This window comes from Anopheles ziemanni, chromosome 2 (assembly GCF_943734765.1).
Source record: "Anopheles ziemanni chromosome 2, idAnoZiCoDA_A2_x.2, whole genome shotgun sequence".
Taxonomy (NCBI): Eukaryota; Metazoa; Arthropoda; class Insecta; order Diptera; family Culicidae; genus Anopheles; species Anopheles ziemanni.
In genome coordinates this window covers 57,682,452-57,705,089 of record NC_080705.1, presented here as the reverse complement: position 1 = coordinate 57,705,089, position 22,638 = coordinate 57,682,452, and the positions used below count along the sequence as shown (strand labels likewise).

Below are 22,638 nucleotides of genomic sequence, written 5' to 3'. Positions count from 1 at the left end.
CTAAAGTTTCTAATAAAACCCAATGATTGCAAACGAAATTTAAAGGTTTTTTATCACATTTATTTGAGTATATATCAGAAAACAGTAAGATCAACGTTGGCCAACGTCGGGAGGTAGGCGAAGGCGTATGCGATCGTCCTCCCGCGGACCATTCCTATCGGCCTGACCGGCCTCTAGTCAGTCGGATTGAGTTGAGATTAGAGTAAGGCTTCATCTTTCGCGCCGGAGTTTTAGTACTGACTGTACCCGTGAGGGGCCGACGGCTGGACGTGCTCGGGTTCGTCGTGGTAAGCCGGCTGGCTGGCGGCCTTGGCGTACGCATCGATCAGCTCCTGCGGCACCGGAGGTGGCGTCGGCAGATGATCTCCCTTGGCCTGGAAGCCGTTCTCGTCGGCGACGTAGCTCACAGACACCGGGTGTCCGTGGGGGTCGGTGTAGGAGAACGATCCGTGCGCCACCTGCACCTCGTGGTCCTTGCTGCCGGCATTCTTGACGAAGCCCTCCTCTTGCGCCACAATGCCGTTGGCCGACTCGTAGGCGAACTTGTAGCTTCCGTCGTGGTGGCTGTACGACTCGCTGTGCACGATCGGGATGTGCTTGGCCGGGGCCTGGTGCTCGTACTCCGGTGCGGCATGGTAGTGCTCTGCAGCAGCCATGGCCACGGCCATCAATCCAAGAGTGGCGACAATTTGCTGCAATAGAAGTAGCACATAGTTAGAGGACCTGACACTTTCGGCGAAAACACGTGCTCCAGGACGATTTAACGCTTCCGGGAACCTTCCTCAAACGGTGGCCACAACTAAACTCGAGTTCGGCTTCCTGCTGCTCTTATCCTTACCATCTTCATGTTGCTGGATTTGTTTCTTTTGACTGCTCTATAACACTTTACCGGAGGACTGCTGCTTTGGTTTGTTTACCACGATTGCTGGAGCTGCACTGATGGCCTTCCGAAATTCGATAGTTCTTTTTATACCGGAGGCCAACGCTGAGGCCGCCCGACCAGGGCCTCCCCCGGGGTCCGGATGCTGGGGATGATTCCGCTTTTGATTTCGTTTCGTTTCGATCACACTCACACTCTCCGGCGCAGCAAAAAAGCATCGAACTGATAAATAGACGTTATGCGAGCATATGTGCGACCGCGGGTGCGTTCCGGGCTGAGCATTGTAGGATGGTTTGCTTTCTTTCTTTCTCGCACGCTTTCTTCCATCCCATCCTAACCCTGGGACCGCGGCATAGTGTTTATTTTAACAGCAATTTGTATTTCAATTTTCCGTACACCTGGAAAATTGTGTAAACGTGGTACGCCAGTGTAGATGGATGCAAATGACGGACCATGGCGGTCGGCTGCCGATGGAATCGTAACAACGGGGAAGTGAATGAAAGTGTTAAAAGGAAACAAAGGAGAAAGAGAGAAAAACGCTGATCACATTGACAAAGAAAAAAAAATGCTGACCACTTGCATGTCGAGGCAGATATGCACTTTTTTATGTCAATTAATATAAAGTATTTTACTTCTCTTACTTGGCAGCCAACACATATAATAAAATACCATATTTTTCCGAGTATAACGACCCCCCGTGTATAACGACCCCCCAAAAACAATTCTATGTTTATAAAAAAAATTGAATTTTTTTTCATTATTTTCATCAGTTGTTACAATGTTATACGTGTTTTACCCTCTACTCTATTATCTAATCAAAAAGTAACTACCCGTGTATAACGACCCCCTTAATCAGACTAACTAAAAGGGGGTCGTTATACACTAAAAATACGATACAACCAACTTCAACTGATGTAAAAAAACTAACATTCTAAAGCCAACTGAAAAACAAATGTAAACGTGTTGTAACAATCAAATTATGATCCTATTCTACTAGTTTTTCTTTAGTTGGAAACACGATGCCAAAACACTTATAAAACAAATACAAGTGTATGTCGAAGCCTTGTGCTCAAAGGGGATCATTTGGCCCGCATTATTAACTATGGCTTTATAATCGATCACGTTCAGTGACCTGGATTTGACCAGATCTACCACTTGTCTATTGCATTGTACATCAATCAATGTCTTAGGTAAATAAAACTGTTAAAAAATCATTATATTCCTACCCATAGCAAAGAAGAGTTGTAGTAGTGCTTGGTTTAATACAGATTAAATCTTATAGAAATAAATGTTTAATTAGTCTTTTAAACTAATATCATATATTTAAAGAGTCACAGGGGTATATTCCGATAGCCTAAATAACTGCTTTCGATATAAATATTGGAGCCAGTTCAATTTACAAGGAAGATTTTGGTTTTCTATGGTTTAATATTAGATCTTTGATTTTATGGATTTAATCTTTTAAATATTTCAATTTTTGTTCTTTTAAAGAAGTTCAGCATTGGTTTTACTGCAAGCAAAAATATGCTGAAAAAAGAAAAAGATGCTGTACAACAGAAACTCAATTTCAGGAATCAAATTGCTTATGACTAATCTCAATAAATTTACAAAAATGTGACGAAAAAGAAGTATTTATGGTTGAATAAACTCTTTCATTTTCATAAATCCGTTCATCCATGATGAAAGAAGGAATGAAACCGCCCGGGAACCGGAATTGCACGGTTGATTGAAAAGCGAAAAAAAAAATCATCAATAATTTGCCTCTAGCATTTAATGTGATTAAAATAAGATACAATTCTGTAAGATAGAGAAGTTCCTCCAAATGAATGTAAAGCAGATCAGGTTAATCTCTGATACTTTATGCAATATCCTAAACCAATCGTAACGCGGTGCTTCATTAATTTCACCAACATTTCAAGGCTCACGGCCCGCAATTTGCGATTGCATGAACTGCTTCTTTTTTTTCTGAACCGGCGACATTATTTCCCATTCCGCGAGGGAGCTTCTTGCGAGTTTGGCCATTTGTCGAAAGGCGAAAAATTCGCCATGCGTGCGCCATGCTCGTGAGGCGAGAGTAATTTTCTGCATGGCATCTTTTTTCCCATTTGTATTTGTATGTTTTTTTTTTCCTTTGGTTTAGTTTTCTTTGCATCAACCCGAAAGGTAGCCCGTTTTTCATCGAAGTAGTTTTAAAAGATTTCAGAGAGACGTAAGAGAGACTTTTTCTAAAACATTTCATGAGACAAAATAGTTTGTGGAAAATACAGATATCCTTTCAATCTAGTAGCTCCAAAGTTAGATGCTCCACAGGGACATCCTTGTGTGACATAATTCGGGAAGTTTGGCAAGCTTTTTTGATATGGTTTGCCAATAAAAAAACGCTTAGCAATTTCTTTCGGTCTAGACGCCCGAAAAAAAACCCATCACCGCCTTTTGCTCCAGATTCTATTCGTTCAGATCTCGTGTCGACTGCACGAGCGATCGGTCGCTGTCGCAATATGCTATTACCGCTTGAAACAGTGCCGCTGCGGGCCAAAAAGTGCACGCCAAAAGTTAATTGAAAAAAAAGCTCCGAAATCACTGCCAAACGAGAAGAAGAATTCGCAAACCCAGGCCGTCACGATGGCCGCGACGCGTCGACCGTTGGATGAAAGTCTTTTAAAATAATAACTTTCAATTTCGTTGCCCGACCCGAGGGTGGGTTGCCCCGGGGGCGGGGAAAGAAAAATAGCGGGAGGCTATAGGAGGATGGGGACGCACGCTGGGCCACCGTCAGAAGTGGCTTGGCCAAATTGGTATTGGGTACCCGCCGATACGTGTGTGCTTCTTTTGATTGTCTTTCAGCGATCGATGGTTTCTTGACGGTAGTTTTATTCCATCGGTGGCGCTATGTTTTTTGGCCACACGTAAAATTTGTTTCGTTTCGTTATTGATAGAGTTCTTCTCACATGGCCGATGTCTTTCCACACTCTAGGTCCCGCGTATCGGTACCATCTCCCTCACTCTGGCCGGCGCTGCCAGTGTGGCGTCGCTTTTCGGCCAATGCCTCGGACGTCGGCCGCCGCTGGGAATGGTGGGACTTTTTGGCGACGACCGAACAGCGCCAATACAACGGGGATCCCACACGAATGCGAGACCTTCTGCCGGGCTGCCCCAGAAGGAGCCCACCGGCAGTATAAATATCTATGGAACCGATCGATAGACATGTCAGTGCACAGTTAGCATCCAAAGCTCATTCAACGCAAGCAACCGCGAGTTCCAAAACAACCGATCCACAATGAAGATGGTAAGTGAGCGAATATTTGGCCATAGAGAAGGTTCTCCGGAGGCATCAGTGGTGTAGCAGCCAGTGACCAAAGTGACTGAAGTGCCTAATCGTTATCCCTGTCTTGTGCCCCGCAGTTCGTAGCCCTGTTCGCCGTCATTGCCGTGGCCAGCGCCATTGGAGACTATCACCAGGCCCCGGCCAAGCACATCCCGATCGTGCACAGCGAATCGTACCATGGACACGACGGTAGCTACAAGTTTGGCTACGAGTCGGCCAACGGTATCGCGGCCCAGGAGCAGGGCTTCGTGAAGAACGGTGGCAGCAAGGACCACGAGGTGCAGGTGGCGCACGGATCGTTCTCCTACACCGACCCCCACGGACACCCGGTCGCCGTCAGCTACGTCGCCGACGAGAACGGCTTCCAGGCCAAGGGAGCCCATCTGCCGACGCCGCCCCCGCTCCCGAAGGAGCTGGTCGATGCGTACGCCAAGGCCGCCAGCCAGCCTCAGCACCACGAGGAGCCCCAGCACTATGCGCCCCAGCCGAGCTACAAGCACAGCTACTAAGCGGCCCCAGGAAGCCCCAGCGTCCCCAACGGGCTATGAGCAACATTGTGATCCACTCAGCGAGTCTGCAAGACCCTTCTAGAGTACCTTGATAGAAAAACCTGAAAATATATTCCCCAAACTCACCAAAAACCAACATCCTTGTCGCCTTGAATTGTCGGGAACTCCTCTCTACAAACCAGCATGCTGGCTCTCTCGCCTGCTTTCATTTTCACCTACATCCACCTACCTCCCCCCGGGGGAAAAGTCAACCAGTGCCACACGCCACAACCTGGTGATGCCATGTCATGTCATCCCTGCGAACCCGGGCTCGTGCTCGCACCCAAACCAACACTCATGGTGGTGTCATGGTGGTGCAGCAGGTTGTCGGGCCCCGGCGTGTCACGTGCACGTGCGCACTTTCCGTCTCCCGTCCATCCCGCCGCCCCTGGACGGCATGACAAATTGTGTCCCTTCCCAAGGCACTCTTCATGCTTATCCATCACTAATCTCGTTCTAATAGAGGCGCATCAAGCGTCGGAACCAATACCCCGCGGTCCCTAGAGTCTTTTTCTGCGGTTATTTATTAGCCACAGTCATCTAGTGGAGGGATGGAACTGTCTAGCTGTCTCGTTTCCGGTGCTGAATGTATCGGGAGGAAGCTACACAAGAGAACCCTCGCACGTCAATGTTGGTTCTTGTTCCTTTTGAGGTCGTTCCCTGGTCTGACTGGCGTTAATAATTGTTTTATCGTTTTTCTTCTACTATAAAGTGAAACGCACTATTATGCACTGTTTTGTCCTAGAGATTTCAACCACTTTTTGCACTTTTTGTATTCAATTACATTTCTATTTTTTTAAATTTCATTTTCATTATTTTAATTTATGTATTGAAAAAGCTTTTACAGGAAAACTCTTGCGCTTCTGATATCGCCAACAATAGTCATTTGCTAAAATCCCTATGACATTGGGAAATATTTTGAACTATAGTTATTTTTTTTTAAATGATGATTACAAACAATTAGTTATCTTGAACTTAAATAATTAAATTTAAAATTAAATAAAAAACAACAAAAAAATCCAATTTACAACAATGGCTACTATCGTAAAATACATGTATAATCGTATGTTATTGAATTTATATATCATACTTTTTTACGGCACGAACTGTCCTAATAAGTTTAGAAGCGACTAATTATATGGCAAATATATTTTAACTGAAGAAATCTAATCAAAAGTAATAATTTATCTCTCGCATCCAGTAAAGATAAATGCAAGTTACACACAATACTGAACAAAAACACAAATAAAATTAAATCTTAATTAAATGTTCAACGATTCTTCAAATTTGAAGCTATAAAAAAGGTGAATAGTAAAAATTTAGCATATATTTCCGCTACTCTTTTTATCTAGCATTGAAGTCACCAAGCATTTCGTTCCACCGTTTGAATGCATGGTTAGTCCAGTAAGCTGCCTCGGCCACAATTCGGCGGGTTACGGATGCGTGTTCTTTTCGGTACGCCAGCGATTATATCTGGTCGACACGGTGGTCCCCGCCCCGCCACTTTGCAACGGGACCGGGAGCGGGGGCGGACCAAGGGGGAAAAGGAGGTCGAACATGGAAAACGAATCATGTGTTCCCGCTGTGTGCATGCGTGTGTATGGTTGGTCAGCGCGCACTTGCGTCACCATCGCACCGAGAGTGCGTGATTTTCCTCCACCCTAGCTTGCCCTAGCTCTGATGGTGGTGTTGCCGATGCACCGATGTTGGTCCCCTATTGACGGGATGGTGGAAGGCGATCATCTCGTACTACGCAGAGCGAGATGAAGCAGGGAAGGGGCGAAGGGTGGTAGCCCAAATCGTGGGCCGAAAAAAAGGAAAATCACCACCCAACTGCAAATGTAGTGATAATATTTGGGCTTTTCACGCTTCTCCCATCCAACCTTCATCCACACCTTTACCAGGCCTTTCCTAGGCCGTGGTTTTCCCTTTGCTACCCTTCTCTTTGGATGCTGCCTTCCCTTTCCCTTCCACCCTTTCCCTTTCATTAGGGTCAGTCGATTCTCTGCATTATTAAGCCAATACATCAATTGGCGGCAGCGGTTCCGATTGTGTGGAATGGGGTGGTGTTGTATGTGACGAAATAATTATGATCGCTACGAACGCGCACGATGGTACCTCGAATGTAGCCATCAGTTTTGCAGCCTCAGTTATTGCATGCGACTTACAGCTGCATTTGAGAGATATCGCTACAATTAAAATCACCTTTGCCGCAATATGGTTGATGTTTGTCAATAAAAATGCTTCGTTTGCTCCTTCAAACTAGGAATACCTGAACAATGTTCAAGTTTTGCTGCTTTAAAAGATGTTACTACTTTTGTGCTTAAACATGCGACGATTGTACAACATCACGAAATTCAGTTTTAACTGAATCTACTAAATACTATTAGTTTTATTAATCCCTTCACTACTATCTACTAAATACTATTAGTTTTATTAATAATCCCTTCACAGTTTAGCCCGAACCTAACTCGGGTAAGCGGAATTTGTATTGCTTTGCCCGGCTTTGTTTCTACTTTCGTTACGAGACGATGTTTTGGAGTGCACCTGCTTCTAAAACACGTTCTTATGGGTTTGTAAATGTTGATTCACTTATTTAACAGTAATCGATGCAATTGAACCAAATTTTTGCTTATCATTGACAAATTGTTACTGATCACAATCACAAATAAAAAATCACAAATATGAAAGCTTGCCATCATTTAATCAAAAAAATACTAAAATTTTTAGGAAAATATTATTTTTTTTTTCGGTTTCAGAGCGAAAACTAAACAAAAAAATGTAAAAAAAAACAGTGTTTTAAGTTTTTGAGTCATATTCTCGACTTGGCGGGACTGTGAAAGGGTTAAATGAACCTTCTCACTAAATTGCCGAAACGCCCGTCTGATTTGGAGCTTACTAAACTCGTTCAGCGCAGCATCACCTCCTTCACTAAATTCAGCGCAGCATCACCTTCATAGTAGTTGTTTTTAATAAAGTCATATTTAATTCCATTGCACTTATTACCTACTAATTTAATTACTAAAAAAAAATATGATTAAAATTTTGGGTGTAGCAAATACAAAACAAACAACAAAATTATGAGATACTTTTGTTGTCGATATCAGTAAGTTTTCAGCGGTTTTCAGCTATTTATATAGCAATACCGCCGATGACAAAACAAAATTTTCTTGTTTTTTGCTTAACCGAATGTTTCACAACTTCAAATATTAATTTTTTTATTGAGTTATTGATCGGGTAATGTTATATTTTTCTTTCTTTAAAAAAAACAATAACTATCAATTATGGCTACTTCTACCGTATCGAGTCACGGAAACCCCCTTCGGTTGTTGAGTGCTTCAAAAATAAAAAAAGGAACATCCACCTCTTCATCACGCTGTAAGAAAGTTCAATAAAAACCCGTCTGTATGAAAAAAAAAAACCCTACGTCAAACCTCTCCCTCCCATGCGATCCGAGTTTCCTAATTGAATCGTAATGTAATGTAAACAGAACAAATCTACCCCTTCCCGGCTGAAAAGACCCGACAGTGTCTAGTTTTAACAAACACTGTCGACCCGTTTTTCGAACCCCTTTTTCCCCTTCACCGAAAGGGTGCATCCACCTCCAGAGGAATCGATGACGGCGAAAACGGGATGAATGTGTCCCAGATTTATTTTTTCTGACTGAGAGGTTTCCCCGGCAAACACCCTCGACGATGCTTTACGGGCGGACCGAGGGCCACAGGTTGCGCCACAGGTTCTTCATCTTCCGGGTATTGGGGGCGAACCCGTGAGCAGAAAACATATGATTCGGACGTCCTGCCGACACGTTGATCCTTCCGCTCGCCTGGTTGAGGGAGAGAAAAGTCCTGAAGAGCCGAAGCGTGCCATCGATTAACCGCAGGAAACCGAGCCACCAGGATTATCCCTGACGACAGCCAAAGGGAGATCGAAGGCCATCGGAGGCGCTCTCTTTCTCCGGAAACTATTGAATCCCTTGTTCTTTACGAAGTATTGTGGATGGCGTTGCAGAGTGCATGATGGAACTGGAAGGGGTCCTGCGTTGGTGCAGTGCCGAAGGCTCGTGCCAGAAAGAGATGCACGCAACCGATCTTTATCAATTCATTTAAAAACTATTATGCGGTGTTGTTATGCGTCGCGCCGCCACCCCTCCGGTCCGGCCTGATGTTTGATACGGTGTATCGTGAGATTTTTAGCACTTGTCGCCATCATCATATCGGGCCCCTTTTTCAGGATGCTGCTACTTCCAGCGTCACGTCGGAGCACTGACTTTCCCCCTTCGGTAGCGAAAGGCCACTATTAGCGTGACTTCGTATTAGTTCCTTGCTCCTTCCCGGTTTGTCCTGGTTTTTTTTCGTCCGCTTGATCCCTTTATAGCAGAACAGAGGGGTGCGCTTAACCCTCGACATTCGAGATTTGCAGGCGCATTTGATCGTTTTGTTACGGGCGACAAGGAGAGGAGGGTGCGTCCGCACGTCCCGCTGGGATGTGTCCGTGTGTGCACACTTGTGCTAATGCGCTTGCCAAAAAGCTACACCGGCCAGCGCCACCACTACGGGCACCCGAAAATCTGGCGTGCGAGCGCACCACCTGATGATCCCGATCGGGCAACCTGACGCATGAGTTCTGCGGGCGGAACGGAAAGGATAGGGAGGCTGACCGGATCCCGTATAAAATATCCTGCTCGAGGCTGTCGCCGGTTCAGAACAAGTTGGCACGAGGTCGCGAGAGGATCTTTTACGTTCCGGGAGTGATTCATAAGCAATCTGCAATTTTTTTACGCGCTCTAGTCGGAGATTCTTTTTCGATGGTTTTAACAGTGTTCCGGTGTCTTTAGAGTGTTGACGTTAGTGAACATTAACCGTGCGAGTTCGATGTTTCCTTCGGCCACGTTCGCCCCACAAACAGGCACCGAAGGATCGGGCACTCCATTCGTCGGGCGCAAGTGTCGACCGAGAGTCGATATGCATCTTAACCTAAGTCCCGAACCCATGTCCGACGGGTACGAAGGATACGGTGAACTGTCCTCTCAATCCTCCTCATCCACTCCGGCAGCCCGTCCGCCCGTTTCTCCCACGCACGGGAGTACCGTCTGCGCGCTTGGATTCCTTCCGGTGGAATCCGTCTCCAAAGGCTACCCACCGGAGGAGGTTTGTCTAAGGGCGGCACACTCGACTGTCGCTGCCGGGACCGCGCGGGTAACTACGATACGCAAGTCATCTTCCACCGGCCTGCTGACGACAAACGAGGCGGCCAGCGGGATGAAGAACTCGAACTGGATCCGTTCGATCCGATTGGCCAACGATGTGCGGAGTTTCAATGCGCTGCTCGAGCTAACGTCCACGCAGTTGCTCCGGATTCGGCTGACGGGGGACGTGAACAGTGGCGAAGAGCTGAAGCTTTGGTTTGCCGAGGATGTGATAGCACATATGCAGATTCCGTTCCTTACGCCGGTCAACATTCAACGTAAGTACATTGTGTCAGCACCTGCAAAAAAATGAGAGTGTTGACAAATGAATCCCCTTTACAGGACAAAATTGCTACGTCTGTCACCTCTGTCAAAAGTCCTACGAAGATCCGAATCCACTAAAGATCCATCTAGCTACCAGCTGCAATCGGGAACCGGTGGCCATCCTTTGGCATCGACTCCATCAGGCTCTGGCTGCCCGCTACGGGCCCTTCAATCCTCTTTTCGAGTTCCAACCGTGGCGCCATTCGGCCTTCCGACCCGTCCTCAATCCGCACGTCGTCAAGCTGGACCACCTGTCAGGACCGCCCTCGCCAGCGCACCGACACGTTCACCCCCCGCCGACGGAACCGGTGGCAGCGGACGAACCGACCGGAGCGCATCTGGTCACGGCTGCCCATCTGGAAACGATCGTCAGCAACATGGGCTCGTCGAAGCAGGGCCACGTGTGCATCTACTGCGGAAAGCTGTACTCACGCAAGTACGGCCTCAAGATTCACATCCGCACGCATACTGGCTTCAAGCCGCTCAAGTGTCAGTACTGTCTACGACCGTTCGGTGATCCGAGCAACCTGAACAAACACATCCGTCTGCACCGGCAGCACGATGGGTCGCTGTACGAGTGCGGTCTGTGCGGTAAGAAATTGGCCCGCCGGCGGGATCTACAGAGGCACCTTCAGGCGCGGCACAACAGCACACAAATCCTCGACCAATCGACCACCTCCGAGGACGACGATGATGACGACGACGTCGAGGAAGGTGAAGGGGACGCTCGGAGTAATGCAAGGCGGGGAGACGCCGTCTATAACGCACACCGCACGTGACCGCTGGACGATTTCCTGTCATCAACTTAGGACCCAATTGGAAACGGAAAACGCTTTTTGATTGGGTTTTTGTTAAGTTTTTTTTATTTATACAACAACACGGTTTAAATATTTTACAACAGAACTGTAGATACAAGTGTGTGGAAAATAGGTGCGAGAAATAAATCCGGTCTCCCGCACGTTACAAACATTGGGGGAAAATGAAAAAGGAGGAAATATAGATATCTATAACCATAACAAAAAAACACAATCACCTTCTTAACCCTATCCAATTTCGCTATAGTACGCCATGAACAACACGTACGTACTGTCTTTACACCTAAAACAAACACCTTTACTAGGTGTTAGTATGTACGTTTAATTATTGCTTTAGCTAAGGGAGATTTGTCGTTGTAGAAACAAAACAGGATTGCCTATCCGTAATCTATGCATGGTCTTTCTGTGTACATCTTGAGTGTGCGCAATTTCGCATAACAGTTGCCGAATTTCTTTACAAATATTAGTTACAATGTATCATAAACCGTCAAACGAATGCAGTGTAATACAGGGCTCCAGCTTACTACAACTTCTATGTACTTCAAGTTCTTGTAGCCTTAGTGACTTTTAATGGACACTGTGCGTCGCTACAGTGTTCACAGGTTTCTCACAATCACATTTTCTCACTGGCCCTTGCTCACTGCCTCACATACGGTCACTTATAGCTACTTTGATCTAGTAGAAAATTCACACTCTGGACGGAATGGTACGTATGCTTACTTTAGCCCACACCTTTTCTTGCCGATCGGTCATCATCTCATCAGCTAACCCTTTTCCTTTGCGTCTCCCCTACCATGGCCGGGGACATCCGCGTTCGGTGAAAAGGGCTCCGAAGAGGGTAAAATTGTCTTGGTTGGATGTCGTTGTCGTTTAGTTTACCGCCACACCGATCCGTGCGCTAGATGTCCTGCATGGCAAAGATGATGTTCTGCAGCGCCGTCCGGGCATCGGACGATGGAAACTCCTGCAGGACGGTAAGTGCTGCTAGGCTGTGCCTCTTCTGCAGTGCCCGTGTCTTTTCCAATCCCGGCCCCCTCATAACCGCCGCGTGCACCTTTGCATAGTCGATGTTTTCCACCGACTCGCTGCCCTTTTCGATTTCGGCATACAGCGATGGTTCGTGATCGAGGTGAAAGAGAACAGGAGCCGACACCAAACTGAAACGTCCTCCTTAAAAATATAAAGATCATGTTAGTGTCCATGGTTCAAAGAGTTGAGTTAAGTTGACGGAGGAAAAACGAATTACCCGGAGGCAGCTGATCGCTACTGAACGGCTCCAAATCGATGCAGGCCTGCCACGCCAGGGATAGATGCTTCCCGAACATATAACCCTGGCGCTGCAGGGACTCGGGCTGTCCCGCCAGCATGATCGTGCCCTGGCAGCTTTTTCCTAGCAAACTGCCAGCCCCGAGGATGTGCCTCAGCGACCACTCCTTCTCTGGGTTGCCCATCACGCCAGCCAGACTGAGCGGTTGCGTGTTGTCCACCATGTCGCCGAAGCTCAAGTCAACCTCCATACCGCTACTGACGCTGGCCTCCGAGCCTGCTCGTTCCAAGGGCCTCGAAGGGAGTGCATTATTCTGTACGTCACGTTCGCCAAAGAAGCTCGACTCAGTTAGATCTCGAACGGCAGATGAAATTAGTTCGATCAGGGATTGATTGCGTAATCCGGCTAGCTGAAGACAGGCGTTTCCCAGCAGGTAATCCCCGCTCAGCAGGGCTATCTTGTTGCCAAAGATTGTGTCTGTGTCGTTGCCGAGCTCGTTGCCCGCATTTACCATCGGCTGGAGGTTAACGAGTCCTTGGTGGACCAGATGGGCGGTGCGGATCATTTCTGTTATCTCCGCCAGTCCACGTTGTGATTGCAGCACCCCGGCACTTTTGTCCTGTTCTAGATCCGGTATCGTTGGGGCGTGACCGACGGCCTTGGAAACCAGCAACACAATCAAGCCCCAAGCTTGCATGTTACTCTTCCCGTTGTAGATCAGGACTCTGTAAATTGTTGAAAATAAAAATATTATATTTAAATAAATTCACATTTTTAGCACAGCATGTCCGATTAAGGTGTCTCAACAATAAGGTACAACAATGGTAATAATTATTTACAATCTAATACGAAAACATGCATGTTTTTCGTTTTGTAGCACCGCTTGACAGTTTCCCAATTATACAGCTTTTGGCATTCATAAAACAGATTAGTTTCTGGTTTTTTCCACGAAAAATTGTTCTCATCCTTGTTTCGCATAAAGTATTACTACACATTTAGAGAATTCTTTTAGAAAGGACAAAACCTATAAAAAAATACTGCTTATCAAAATTGTAAATACTTTACTTTTTCCAAATATTTTCTCATTTCTATTAAATAACTCAAATTCCACACTAATATATAGCGGACATGTCAAACATGCGGTCCGCGGGCCTTTGAATTCGAACCTCAAGAAATTTCACTACATATTAACGTATAAATAAATTGCACATAGGTAGATAATACATGGAATAATGATTTTTACATCCTAAGATGGATGTTCTTAGATCTTAACCATAAAACAGGGGTTGATCTGTCCGTGAGCTAAAAAGAGTTTGACACCTCTGCTGTTGCGTGTTCTTATACAAACCTTGCTTTTAACGTTGTTGCTATGGAAACTACGAATGTTTCCATGGAAACTAATGCAGGTGCAATGCCAGTAGGGATTGGGAAAATTTATGTGAATATACCATGGCCCTTTCACATCCTATGATCAGGATGAGCACATACTATACTGCCCATACTCGCATATCAGTCCCATTTGACTTTTCATCACTTTGAGTTAGCCCCACGACTAATGTTCATTTTCAATATATTTTCCAAAAAAATGTCAAAGTGGCCATTTAGTGTATGCTAATGTGAAAAAAATACCCAAATGACTGCGTCCCATATTGAAAGTACCCGCATAACAGTCCCATATATGATTACTTTGCTTAAATTAAAGAAAAGTCTTAGTTATTGAAACTTCAATAATTTTGTAATATATTGTAATTAAAATAATCAACAAATGGTTGTAATTCAAGTGTTTTTAACGAATTATACACTGTTAAAGTGCACATATCCGTATGGAATGAAAACCCGAACAACGATGTTTTGACAAGCAAGGTAAACAAAATATGCTATAAAATGGGACTGATATGCGAGTACTTTTGCTTTCGCCTTCGAAAGTACCCGCATATCGTGTCTCATCTAGTTTATGTTCACTATTTTAATTTTAAAAACGGGTATTTTATATAAAATGTCATTCTCAGTGAAGTGTTTATGTTACAATAGTTGTGATCAACCAATCATGTATTTTGTATCACTAATAACAGCAAAAAAATCTAATGTAAAAATGTTCAATCGTTATTTTCTCAAAATGGTGATTTTGCAAATGGGACTCATATGCGAGTATGGGCAGTATAATCAGGGCAATTTTGTTAGGAGATTGGATAAACGTTAACACTAGAATAAATCGCTTTCGAAACTTGCCCGAATGCTTTTTAGGGGTCATTTTGACCCCTATTTTGAAAATGCTATAACTTCACTATTTTTGAAAATTTGTCAAATCCGTAAACTGTTACGTTTTAGTATATTTACTGGCTATCTTTTGGTGTTTTTAATTTTTGATGTACCACTTCACCATTCTGCTAGCTCGGTGTATAGCCAAAAAGATTGATATGATATTGAGTTGAATTTTAATCCTTTTCAACTTTTATTCTTTCAAAATTTATTATGTAAATTAGGAAAAAAATGTGCGCTATGATGTTGATATATTGGGCCACCTTTGAAAAATAATTTTATATTTTTAAATTAACAAATAACGCCACAAATTGATCTTAAAGATGTGGATTTTAACATTTTCCATAGGTGGTTTCCGTTCTGTGCTTTGTGCCGTTAATCCGTACGCGAGCGTTTCGAAGCGTTATCGTAATTGCAAACATATGATTTTATTTTTGAATTGTTGCTCAACATACTTACTTTCTAGCGCTTTTTTCTAGATTTATGTTATGGATTTTGAATCAATAAAAGATGAAAAAACGCAATTTCCATCGTTTTTGCTATACACCGAGCTAGCGGAATTATGAAGAAATGCATCGAAAAACCAAAAAGGTGAAAAGATAGTCAACAAATATACAAAAAAGTAACAGTTTACGGATTTGAAATTTTTTCAAAAATAGTGAAGTTATAGCGTTTTACAAGTAGGGGTCAAAATGACCCCTAAAAAGCATTCTAGGTATAGTCAAGTTGATTATCGGAGCTGGTCGAACAGAAAAATCTGAAATGTTTGTTTTAGATATAGCTTTGATTTAAAAAAAAAACCTTTTTTTTTGTAAACATATTCAGCCGTTTTCGAGATATTAAAATCGAAAAATAACCCCAATTTCTAGTGGATTCTAGTGTTAATGCAAATGCAACGCGTTTACACAGAACACAATTAAAGATAGTTTGCACCGGCTTTCTTATAATATCGCGTTTCGTGTTGATAGCTCTTTTGGAATTGAATTGGACTAGGTATTCCATTAGGGTTTTGCAAACTAACAACAAAAATACCTGCTACACTTATTACATTCAAACAACAACAGATTTTACTTAGTCCTTTCATAAATTCAAAACTATTGACCATTTTTTGTTGGTAAAGAACCGGTTATTTTGAGAAGTGTATTAGTGTCTTTTAAAAATTCTACACGATGTTATAAATGTCTGACGGAGTCGGGAACGCGCTTGGCGTATATGAAAAGAAGCGCGCGCTTAGAAACCCATTTTTAATCCCGATTCCAAGACTCTGTCATTTTAAATTAATCAATTTAAATAATTATTTATATACATATAAGGGGGGTCCGCGACAGCCGAGCGGTAGCGCCGGTTAGAAAATCGGCCCATGAGCCGACCACCTCGACGGCGTGGGTTCGAATCCCAACCGAGACCGGACCCTCCCCTGTACGAGAGGACTGACTATCCACGTACAACAGGGAAACAAGTCTCGTAAGCCCTTAACGGGCAGGCATGACCAAGAGGTCGTTACGCCAAGAAGAAGAAGAAGAAGAACATATAAAAATGTATGTATAACTTTAAAAAATTAAAAATTTTGCCATAATGAAAAAAATAAATGTGAGGTTAGCAAGCTGGAATAACCAAAATAAAACTATTTATTTTCAAAATCTCATTAGCGTAGATCCATAAGTTATTATTATTCATAAATTTGTTGAAACCTAGTGACGCTTCATTAAACTTACAAATATCAAAGAAGTTTGCGTCACTGGTAAAGATCAAAGATTCCAGTGACGTCAATCGATTTCGCTATTATCCATCTTCCTTCATATGCAACCTACAACGTTAAACCAGCAGAGCGCCTAAAAATTGGCCGTTTAGTTTAATCGAATGATGAGTTAGATGTTCGAAGATTCCATTAAAACCGGTTTCCGAATATTTCTACGATGATGGGTCGATAAAACACTTAGCTAACAGTCTGTTACGGAACATCCATTCGGGGACGGGCTAGTAAGGATGAACCCTGTAATAATTTTGTACTACAGCTTGTCTTATGGTAATATTTGCAATATGCAATGCGTTTTGTTGACCAGCTGGGTGCGGCTAGTAAGGTGTTACTTACTTGGCCGTCCGAAGAAGTGGATGGTTGCTTCCGACTAGCTTGCGAAGATGCAGCGCTACGTTGGCAATTTCGTCGCTCAACAGCCAGCGCAGACTCAGGAAGGACGTTGGGTAACCGACGATTTTTTCAGCCTCACTAACCGCCCGATTCCAGTCGTGTTTTTGCACGGGCTTGGCGGCCAGCTTTTCGTGGCACACCGTTCCGCTTGCGATCCATCGCCGATGGGCAGCACTTTCTAACACCAACGGCGCTGGCGATGTAGACGCCACGTTGATTGCACTTTTCTGCAACTGCGTCCGTAGCCGCGCCTGCATTCCGTAAACTCTGCTTAGTGACATTTTCGTCTGGTACACGCACGAGATGCAAAACTAACGGGTCAAACCGGAACACCACTACGCTTTTTGGTTGAGGAAGATTTCGGAAAACTTTTCTACGACTGAGAAAGTACTGACAACCTTTGCGATGTGAAAGTGGCACAACAATGGGGAACCGTTGGCGATCGACAAGAAGACACACCGGATCGCGGATGGTAACAGGCGTTTGCTTCTTCTTTTCCGCTCACTCTCTCGCTCTTTCTCTGCTCATCCAAGCACAACGAAATTATTAGAAAAATAAAACCGTCTACGAATGGAACCAACTATACTCACAAATCACTGCACAATGCTCGCCCAAACACAACACTTGTCGTGAATTGAATCAATACTCAGTGGGTAAAACTGGACAATTGGGCGCTCATGGTGCATAAAGTTGCAGTTAAAATTCCACCGTCACGGCTTTTTTCTTTACACTATTACACTTCTCATAACACTCGACCCGGATTTGGCAATCGTAGATTCCCCGATAGACCTGCGTGCTCCACGTAGTTCGATCCGATTTCCGAAAACGACTGAAAATTTTCACCACTGTGGTATCGATATTTATGCTAATCTACGCGCAGTGCGATCGCTACGACGGGAACTGGTTTTGGCGGATTCTTCGGCAAATTTCTCTTCGTCTTCACTGCGGAATTTTAGACACAAAAACACAGCAGCTGATGATGTAAGGATTGGGGCAGCAAATCCCGCGGTGATCGATGTTTTGACAGTTTGTATGCAATGTTTGTTTACATATTGCCCGGTGAAAATGTTGGCGCTATCGGTTCATCTGCCAATCACAGCTCCCCGTTCCATTTCCATTTCGTTCCATTTTTCTCTCCATAATTTTTTCTCCCCCGGGGAAATACACGACTATTTTCAATTTCTAGCAACAAAAACTACCTTTGCTCTCCCGAATGAGATAAAGAGAAGTGGGAGCAAGGAAATATTGGTCCGGTGAAAATGATCCAACAATGTCCGACTGATCAACGCTGTGCGCGCCACCTGGCGGATATTTGCGCCAATAAGACGATTTAGCCGGTACACACACCCAATCAGACGGGTTCAACCGTTTGAATTGATGTTTAACGGTTGTTGGTATCATCCTGAAACATCCTGGATCGATTTATCCCACCAGAAATTTTTGAGCAGCCTGTTGAGAAGATAAAACCGTGGGTGAAGTGTAAACAATAATCGGTTGTTTTACATGTTTTACTTACCATTAAGATTCAGTGTGATGAGCACGTGCGCAGACGACTTTGGGTTCGTGAATTTTCTTAAATTTCCTATTGCTTACGTTGTACTGTACACTTCTCAGACGTCCACCGACCATCGACAACTACAGCTCCTGCATGGCGAGGATAATGTTCTGCAAAGCCATCCTGGCGTCGTTGACTGGCAGCTCGTTCAGGACCTTCATCGCCGCTATACTGTGCTTGCGCTGGAGGATTTTCGTCTTCTCAACTCCCGGCCCCTGCACCACAGCCTGGTGGACTTTGATGTAGTCGATGTTGTCCACCGATTTGCGCCCTTTTTCAATCTCCTCGTAGAGCGTATCATCGTGCTCCAGGTGGAACAGCACCGGTGCGCAAACAAGGCTAAACTGGGCTCCTGAAAGATACAATAAGGGCAATATTAGAAAAAAGTAGTACTATCGAGCAATGGCCAATCATACCCATTGGAAGTTTCGGTAACAGGAATGGTTGTAAGTCAATGCAAGCCTGCCACGCCAGAGAAAGGTGTTTTCCGAACAGGTAGCCCTGTTTTTGCAACGGTTCCGGGTGACCACCGAGCATCATCGCGCCCTGACAGCTTTTCCCCAGCAAACTGCCACCACCGAGAATGTGCCGCAGAGACCATTCCTTTTCCGGATTGCCCACGACACCGTCGATTTTCATCGGTTCCGTGTTGTCCTCCAGGTCGCCAAAACCTAAATCTTCTAGGCTGTTCACATCGGTCGCAAAGTCCTTCGCGCTCGGATGGGGTTTGGTCGGCAGGGGATTGTTCTGTTCGTCCCGTTCGCCGATGTAGTTCGACTCGGCCAGATCCCGGAAGGCGGACGATATAAGCATATTTAAATCTTGATTTCTGAGAAATAGAAGAACGCATGACTTTCGCAACTCATATGCAGTGTAAGCAACCCCTTACCGTAATGTGGCCACCTGCTGACAAGCGTTAGCGAGCAGATAGTCTCCACCGAGAAGGGCGATCTTGTTGCCGAAAATCATGTCACTGTCGCCACTCAGGTCATTTCCGGCATTATCGAACGACTGCAGATTAAGCATCCCCTGGTGGACAAGATGGGACGTCCGGATCATCTCCGTGACCTCCGCTAGGGCACGCTGTGAGTGCAGCACTCCGGCACTTTTGTCCTGCTCCATATCCGGGATGTTTGCCACGTGACCGGCCGCCTTCGAGACTAGCAGCACGATCAATCCCCACGCTTGTTGGTTTTTGTCGTTATAGATGAGCGTCCTACAAGTAAATGGTAGTTACATACAAAAAAACTTACAGTTTAAACAATTTGCATCAGCTGTGTCTTGTAAATTCTTATTTTTATGCACAACCGAAACCCAAATAGCCGATCGGAGCATGAACGATGGTACGGAGTGGTAACGTCTGTATATTCCCAACGGATACGTCGCCTTCGGTTGGGTTCTTCTGGAATCTGTTGGATTTCTTCCCTTTTAAGATACACGAGAAACAATCACAAAACCTAAATTTTCGGAAAACCTCGAAACTGTTTAACAGTGCAACTAGCCTACGGTGGCTTTTGAGCCAGATGTATACAACCGTTTAATTGATGAAAAATTGCGCACTCCCATTAGTAAATGGACTAAAAAAGTGGCTAATGAAGGAACATTAAGACTTTTTACATTAACCATTTAACAACGACAGCAAGAAAAAGATCATGTTAATGATGGCTAGGCAATAAAAAAACCAGCGCCTAATCCACAAGCGCCTAATTATGCTAAATGACAAAAAAGGAGAAAGATCACCTGGATGTTTTTAATTTCTGACACTGGAAGAGAAGCAAACTAAAAGCCTGTTGGCGCTTTTTGACTAAATTTTGTTTTTCAACTTCGTTATAACCGAAAATGGGTCTGGGTCGACGTTCACATCGAAAATTTCACATTCCTCGTTTGATAGACCCGTCGAAGTATGCAAATCTCCTGGCCAGACAGACCCGGAGGAAGACGCGACTAACCGTCAGCTAGTATTTCACCACAACACGTTCCGAATCCGATCCTAACCAGGAAATTAAGCTGTGGGACATCACGTTGTTGGAACCGGTTTACAGTTTCGGGATATTGCCGCTACAACAGAATAGGGAAGCCATCCAACGAAGGCTGGGAGCAACTCCCTAGGTCAGCCCTCACCCTCGGCATATTGAATGAAAACGCTGTTTTCCGCCCATTGGGAGGACGCGTAAGTAACGATTTCCAACGACAAACGACCGCACACCAGCACCATGGGGACCGGTTTTTCGAAAGCACTTTTGCTCGCTGGGCCGTTGGTCCACGGAGGGCTTTTATTTCGTATTGCCCTCGATTGCCTTGTGGCGGCCACGTTGCCGCCGAAGAAACGTTGTTTTTATTTTTTGTGGTGTCGTAATGAGTTACATTTCGTCTCCACCGAATGCGCCGTGGAGGTCATATGGTCATGTTGAGATGAGAAGGCTGCATTTTGAAAGATCACACACGCACATCAACCACGCTTCACTCTGTATGATTTAGCATGGTTCGAGAGGAAACAAAGTAAAAATTCACGATCACGATCTCTCGATCTGCTAGAAAGCCTACGGGTTTTTGCCTTGGTGGGGTAGATTTTGGCAGCTTCCAGCTAGCAATCCGTTCAATCACTCCTCCATTTTGCTTACTTGGCAGTTTTGAGCAGCGGATGATTGCTGCCGACCAGTTTTCGAAGGTGCAGGGCCACATTCGCGATCTCGTCGCTCAGCAGCCAGCGAAGGCTCAGGAACGACGTCGGGTATCCGACGATCTTCTCCGCCTCGCTTACCGCACGATTCCAGTCGTGCTTCTGGACGTTCCGGGTGGCCAGCTTTTCCTGCAGCTGGCCGCTCGTGCTGGAGTTGTACCGACACGGGCTCCCGTCCAGGGACCCCATTCGGGGCCACGCGGCCAACGGTCGTGCCACAACATCCGGGAAGCTCCCGACACAGCGCCTCAGATGGCCAGCACACAGTCCACGTACCACTTTGCTCATGGCCATGGTGCCTTCGTTTAACGTTTTCAACTTATATATTTTTCCAAATTTTCCCGTGCAACGCACACGCACTCACAACGGCACCCGTGGACAAAAATGAAGCGACACAACAGAGATTCCGGTCCAGCTTTCAACGACCTCCATCCACGCGCGCGCACACACTATGCACACAGCTTCTCGCCTTTCCTCCTGGAGGCTGATCCTCGTCGTGGGTCCGCCCGATTCGATTACAGGGCCTAGCTCACGCAGCACAGCACGCTCGGCTCACGACGATCAACCGCTCGATTCGAACACCTGCACAATACTACACGGGCGCGTCGCGGTGTTGGCTTTCTTCACCATCGCGCCACCATCGGACCGACCAGCGACGTCCTCCACCCCCGGGGAGTTGGCGTTCGCTGAGGGCACACCTATCCCTTCCTCGTTCCCTCTCTCTCTCTCTCTTTTCTCTGATTCCATCTCCAAATCCAAACACGTGTGCAACTGTGGTTGTGCGTAGTATTCGTACGTGTACCGAATTCTTCAGGTGGACGGGAAATTTTCGGACCTTTCCCTCCCCACCGCCCGCCCGGCCAGTGGACGAAGGGAAAGGAGGTCGAATGGGAATGGTCAAGCGTGCGCTTCCCAGGTGTCTTGGGGGTCCGCCAGCGCGCGCGTACGCAATCCTAACGGTTCCGGCTGCCGCCACCGCCGACTGGCGCGCGGAGGCCCATTAATGCAGGAACAAATTCGGACTTACCACGCGTTGTCATTTCCCGTTGTCCATCATTCGGTGCACCGTTTCTTTCTTTCCTTCCGGGGCCAGGCAACACATGGGGGTGCGCACGCACACGAAGCGCGCAGGAACCGGATCTCTGCTGTGGAGGGTCTGTTTCGTTCGGCTGCAGGTTTTCCGGGTGCGGGGTGGTGAAAGACAAAAAAGAAATGAAATTTTGAAAAAAGGGGAGGCACCAGCGGGCGTTTGATGTTTAATGGCAAAACTAACCTGTACCAACAACACAACCGGGCCAAGCAATCCGGGTCAACGGCCATATCGGTCCGATCTGTCTGCTTTCGCTCGTAATTCTGGTCTACACTGCGCGATGGTCATATGTTGGACTTAGATTTTATTTACATGCATTTGTTTTTTTTTTTGCAAAGGATTTTTGCCAAAAAAACGAACGATTTTTTTCTTTTTTAATTAGACAAATTAGAAGAGATGTATTTATTGAATTAAATAGATTGAATTCATTAGCAATAATAGACATACTTCATTTTTCATTCCAAGTTGCAACTAAAGCAATGTGATTTCAACCTCGAACAGGAAAGTAACAGTATTCAATTTGACGCTGAGAAATATCTCAAATATGTTTGGTCAAAA

General features: G+C 45.3%; 5 protein-coding genes across 5 annotated transcripts; 2 read left to right on the top strand and 3 right to left on the bottom strand.

Annotated features, from left to right (window-relative positions):
- Positions 1–230: 230 nt before the first annotated feature.
- Positions 231–1,162, bottom strand: LOC131293934 (endocuticle structural glycoprotein SgAbd-2-like). The gene is made up of 2 exons (XM_058321983.1): positions 1,074–1,162; positions 231–723 (listed from the first exon to the last, which is right to left on the bottom strand). Exons 1-2 carry the CDS (start codon positions 1,160–1,162, stop codon positions 231–233), a joined length of 582 nt encoding a protein of 193 aa, XP_058177966.1.
- Positions 1,163–4,157: 2,995 nt separating this feature from the next.
- LOC131293933 (endocuticle structural glycoprotein SgAbd-2-like) lies at positions 4,158–4,714 on the top strand. Its single transcript, XM_058321982.1, has 2 exons — positions 4,158–4,166; positions 4,283–4,714. Exons 1-2 carry the CDS (start codon positions 4,158–4,160, stop codon positions 4,712–4,714), a joined length of 441 nt encoding a protein of 146 aa, XP_058177965.1.
- Positions 4,715–9,717: 5,003 nt separating this feature from the next.
- Positions 9,718–11,044, top strand: LOC131293932 (uncharacterized). The gene is made up of 2 exons (XM_058321981.1): positions 9,718–10,219; positions 10,284–11,044. Exons 1-2 carry the CDS (start codon positions 9,718–9,720, stop codon positions 11,042–11,044), a joined length of 1,263 nt encoding a protein of 420 aa, XP_058177964.1.
- A 627-nt stretch (positions 11,045–11,671) lies between these two features.
- On the bottom strand, positions 11,672–17,337 carry LOC131285247 (all trans-polyprenyl-diphosphate synthase PDSS2-like). The gene is made up of 3 exons (XM_058314104.1): positions 16,699–17,337; positions 12,327–13,072; positions 11,672–12,250 (listed from the first exon to the last, which is right to left on the bottom strand). Exons 1-3 carry the CDS (start codon positions 17,034–17,036, stop codon positions 11,979–11,981), a joined length of 1,356 nt encoding a protein of 451 aa, XP_058170087.1. The 5' UTR covers positions 17,037–17,337; the 3' UTR covers positions 11,672–11,978.
- A 1,053-nt stretch (positions 17,338–18,390) lies between these two features.
- On the bottom strand, positions 18,391–21,284 carry LOC131294939 (all trans-polyprenyl-diphosphate synthase PDSS2-like). Its single transcript, XM_058322993.1, has 4 exons — positions 20,932–21,284; positions 19,200–19,526; positions 18,727–19,139; positions 18,391–18,662 (listed from the first exon to the last, which is right to left on the bottom strand). Exons 1-4 carry the CDS (start codon positions 21,282–21,284, stop codon positions 18,391–18,393), a joined length of 1,365 nt encoding a protein of 454 aa, XP_058178976.1.
- Positions 21,285–22,638: the final 1,354 nt, after the last annotated feature.

Excerpts from the sequence above, each read along its gene's own strand:
- LOC131293934 (XM_058321983.1), bottom strand. The coding sequence starts at position 1,162 with ATGCTCAGCCCGGAACGCACCCGCGGTCGCACATATGCTCGCATAACG. Across the intron at positions 724-1,073 it reads TTTTTGCTGCGCCGGAGAGT|GTCCTCTAACTATGTGCTAC; the intron begins GTGAGTGTGATC and ends CGAAAGTGTCAG.
- LOC131285247 (XM_058314104.1), bottom strand. The coding sequence starts at position 17,036 with ATGTCACTAAGCAGAGTTTACGGAATGCAGGCGCGGCTACGGACGCAG. Across the intron at positions 13,073-16,698 it reads CCACTTCTTCGGACGGCCAA|AGTCCTGATCTACAACGGGA; the intron begins GTAAGTAACACC and ends AACAATTTACAG. Across the intron at positions 12,251-12,326 it reads TAGCGATCAGCTGCCTCCGG|GAGGACGTTTCAGTTTGGTG; the intron begins GTAATTCGTTTT and ends TATATTTTTAAG.
- LOC131293932 (XM_058321981.1), top strand. The coding sequence starts at position 9,718 with ATGCATCTTAACCTAAGTCCCGAACCCATGTCCGACGGGTACGAAGGA. Across the intron at positions 10,220-10,283 it reads TACGCCGGTCAACATTCAAC|GACAAAATTGCTACGTCTGT; the intron begins GTAAGTACATTG and ends TCCCCTTTACAG.
- LOC131294939 (XM_058322993.1), bottom strand. The coding sequence starts at position 21,284 with ATGGCCATGAGCAAAGTGGTACGTGGACTGTGTGCTGGCCATCTGAGG. Across the intron at positions 19,527-20,931 it reads CCGCTGCTCAAAACTGCCAA|GACGCTCATCTATAACGACA; the intron begins GTAAGCAAAATG and ends ATTTACTTGTAG. Across the intron at positions 18,663-18,726 it reads GTTACCGAAACTTCCAATGG|GAGCCCAGTTTAGCCTTGTT; the intron begins GTATGATTGGCC and ends TGTATCTTTCAG.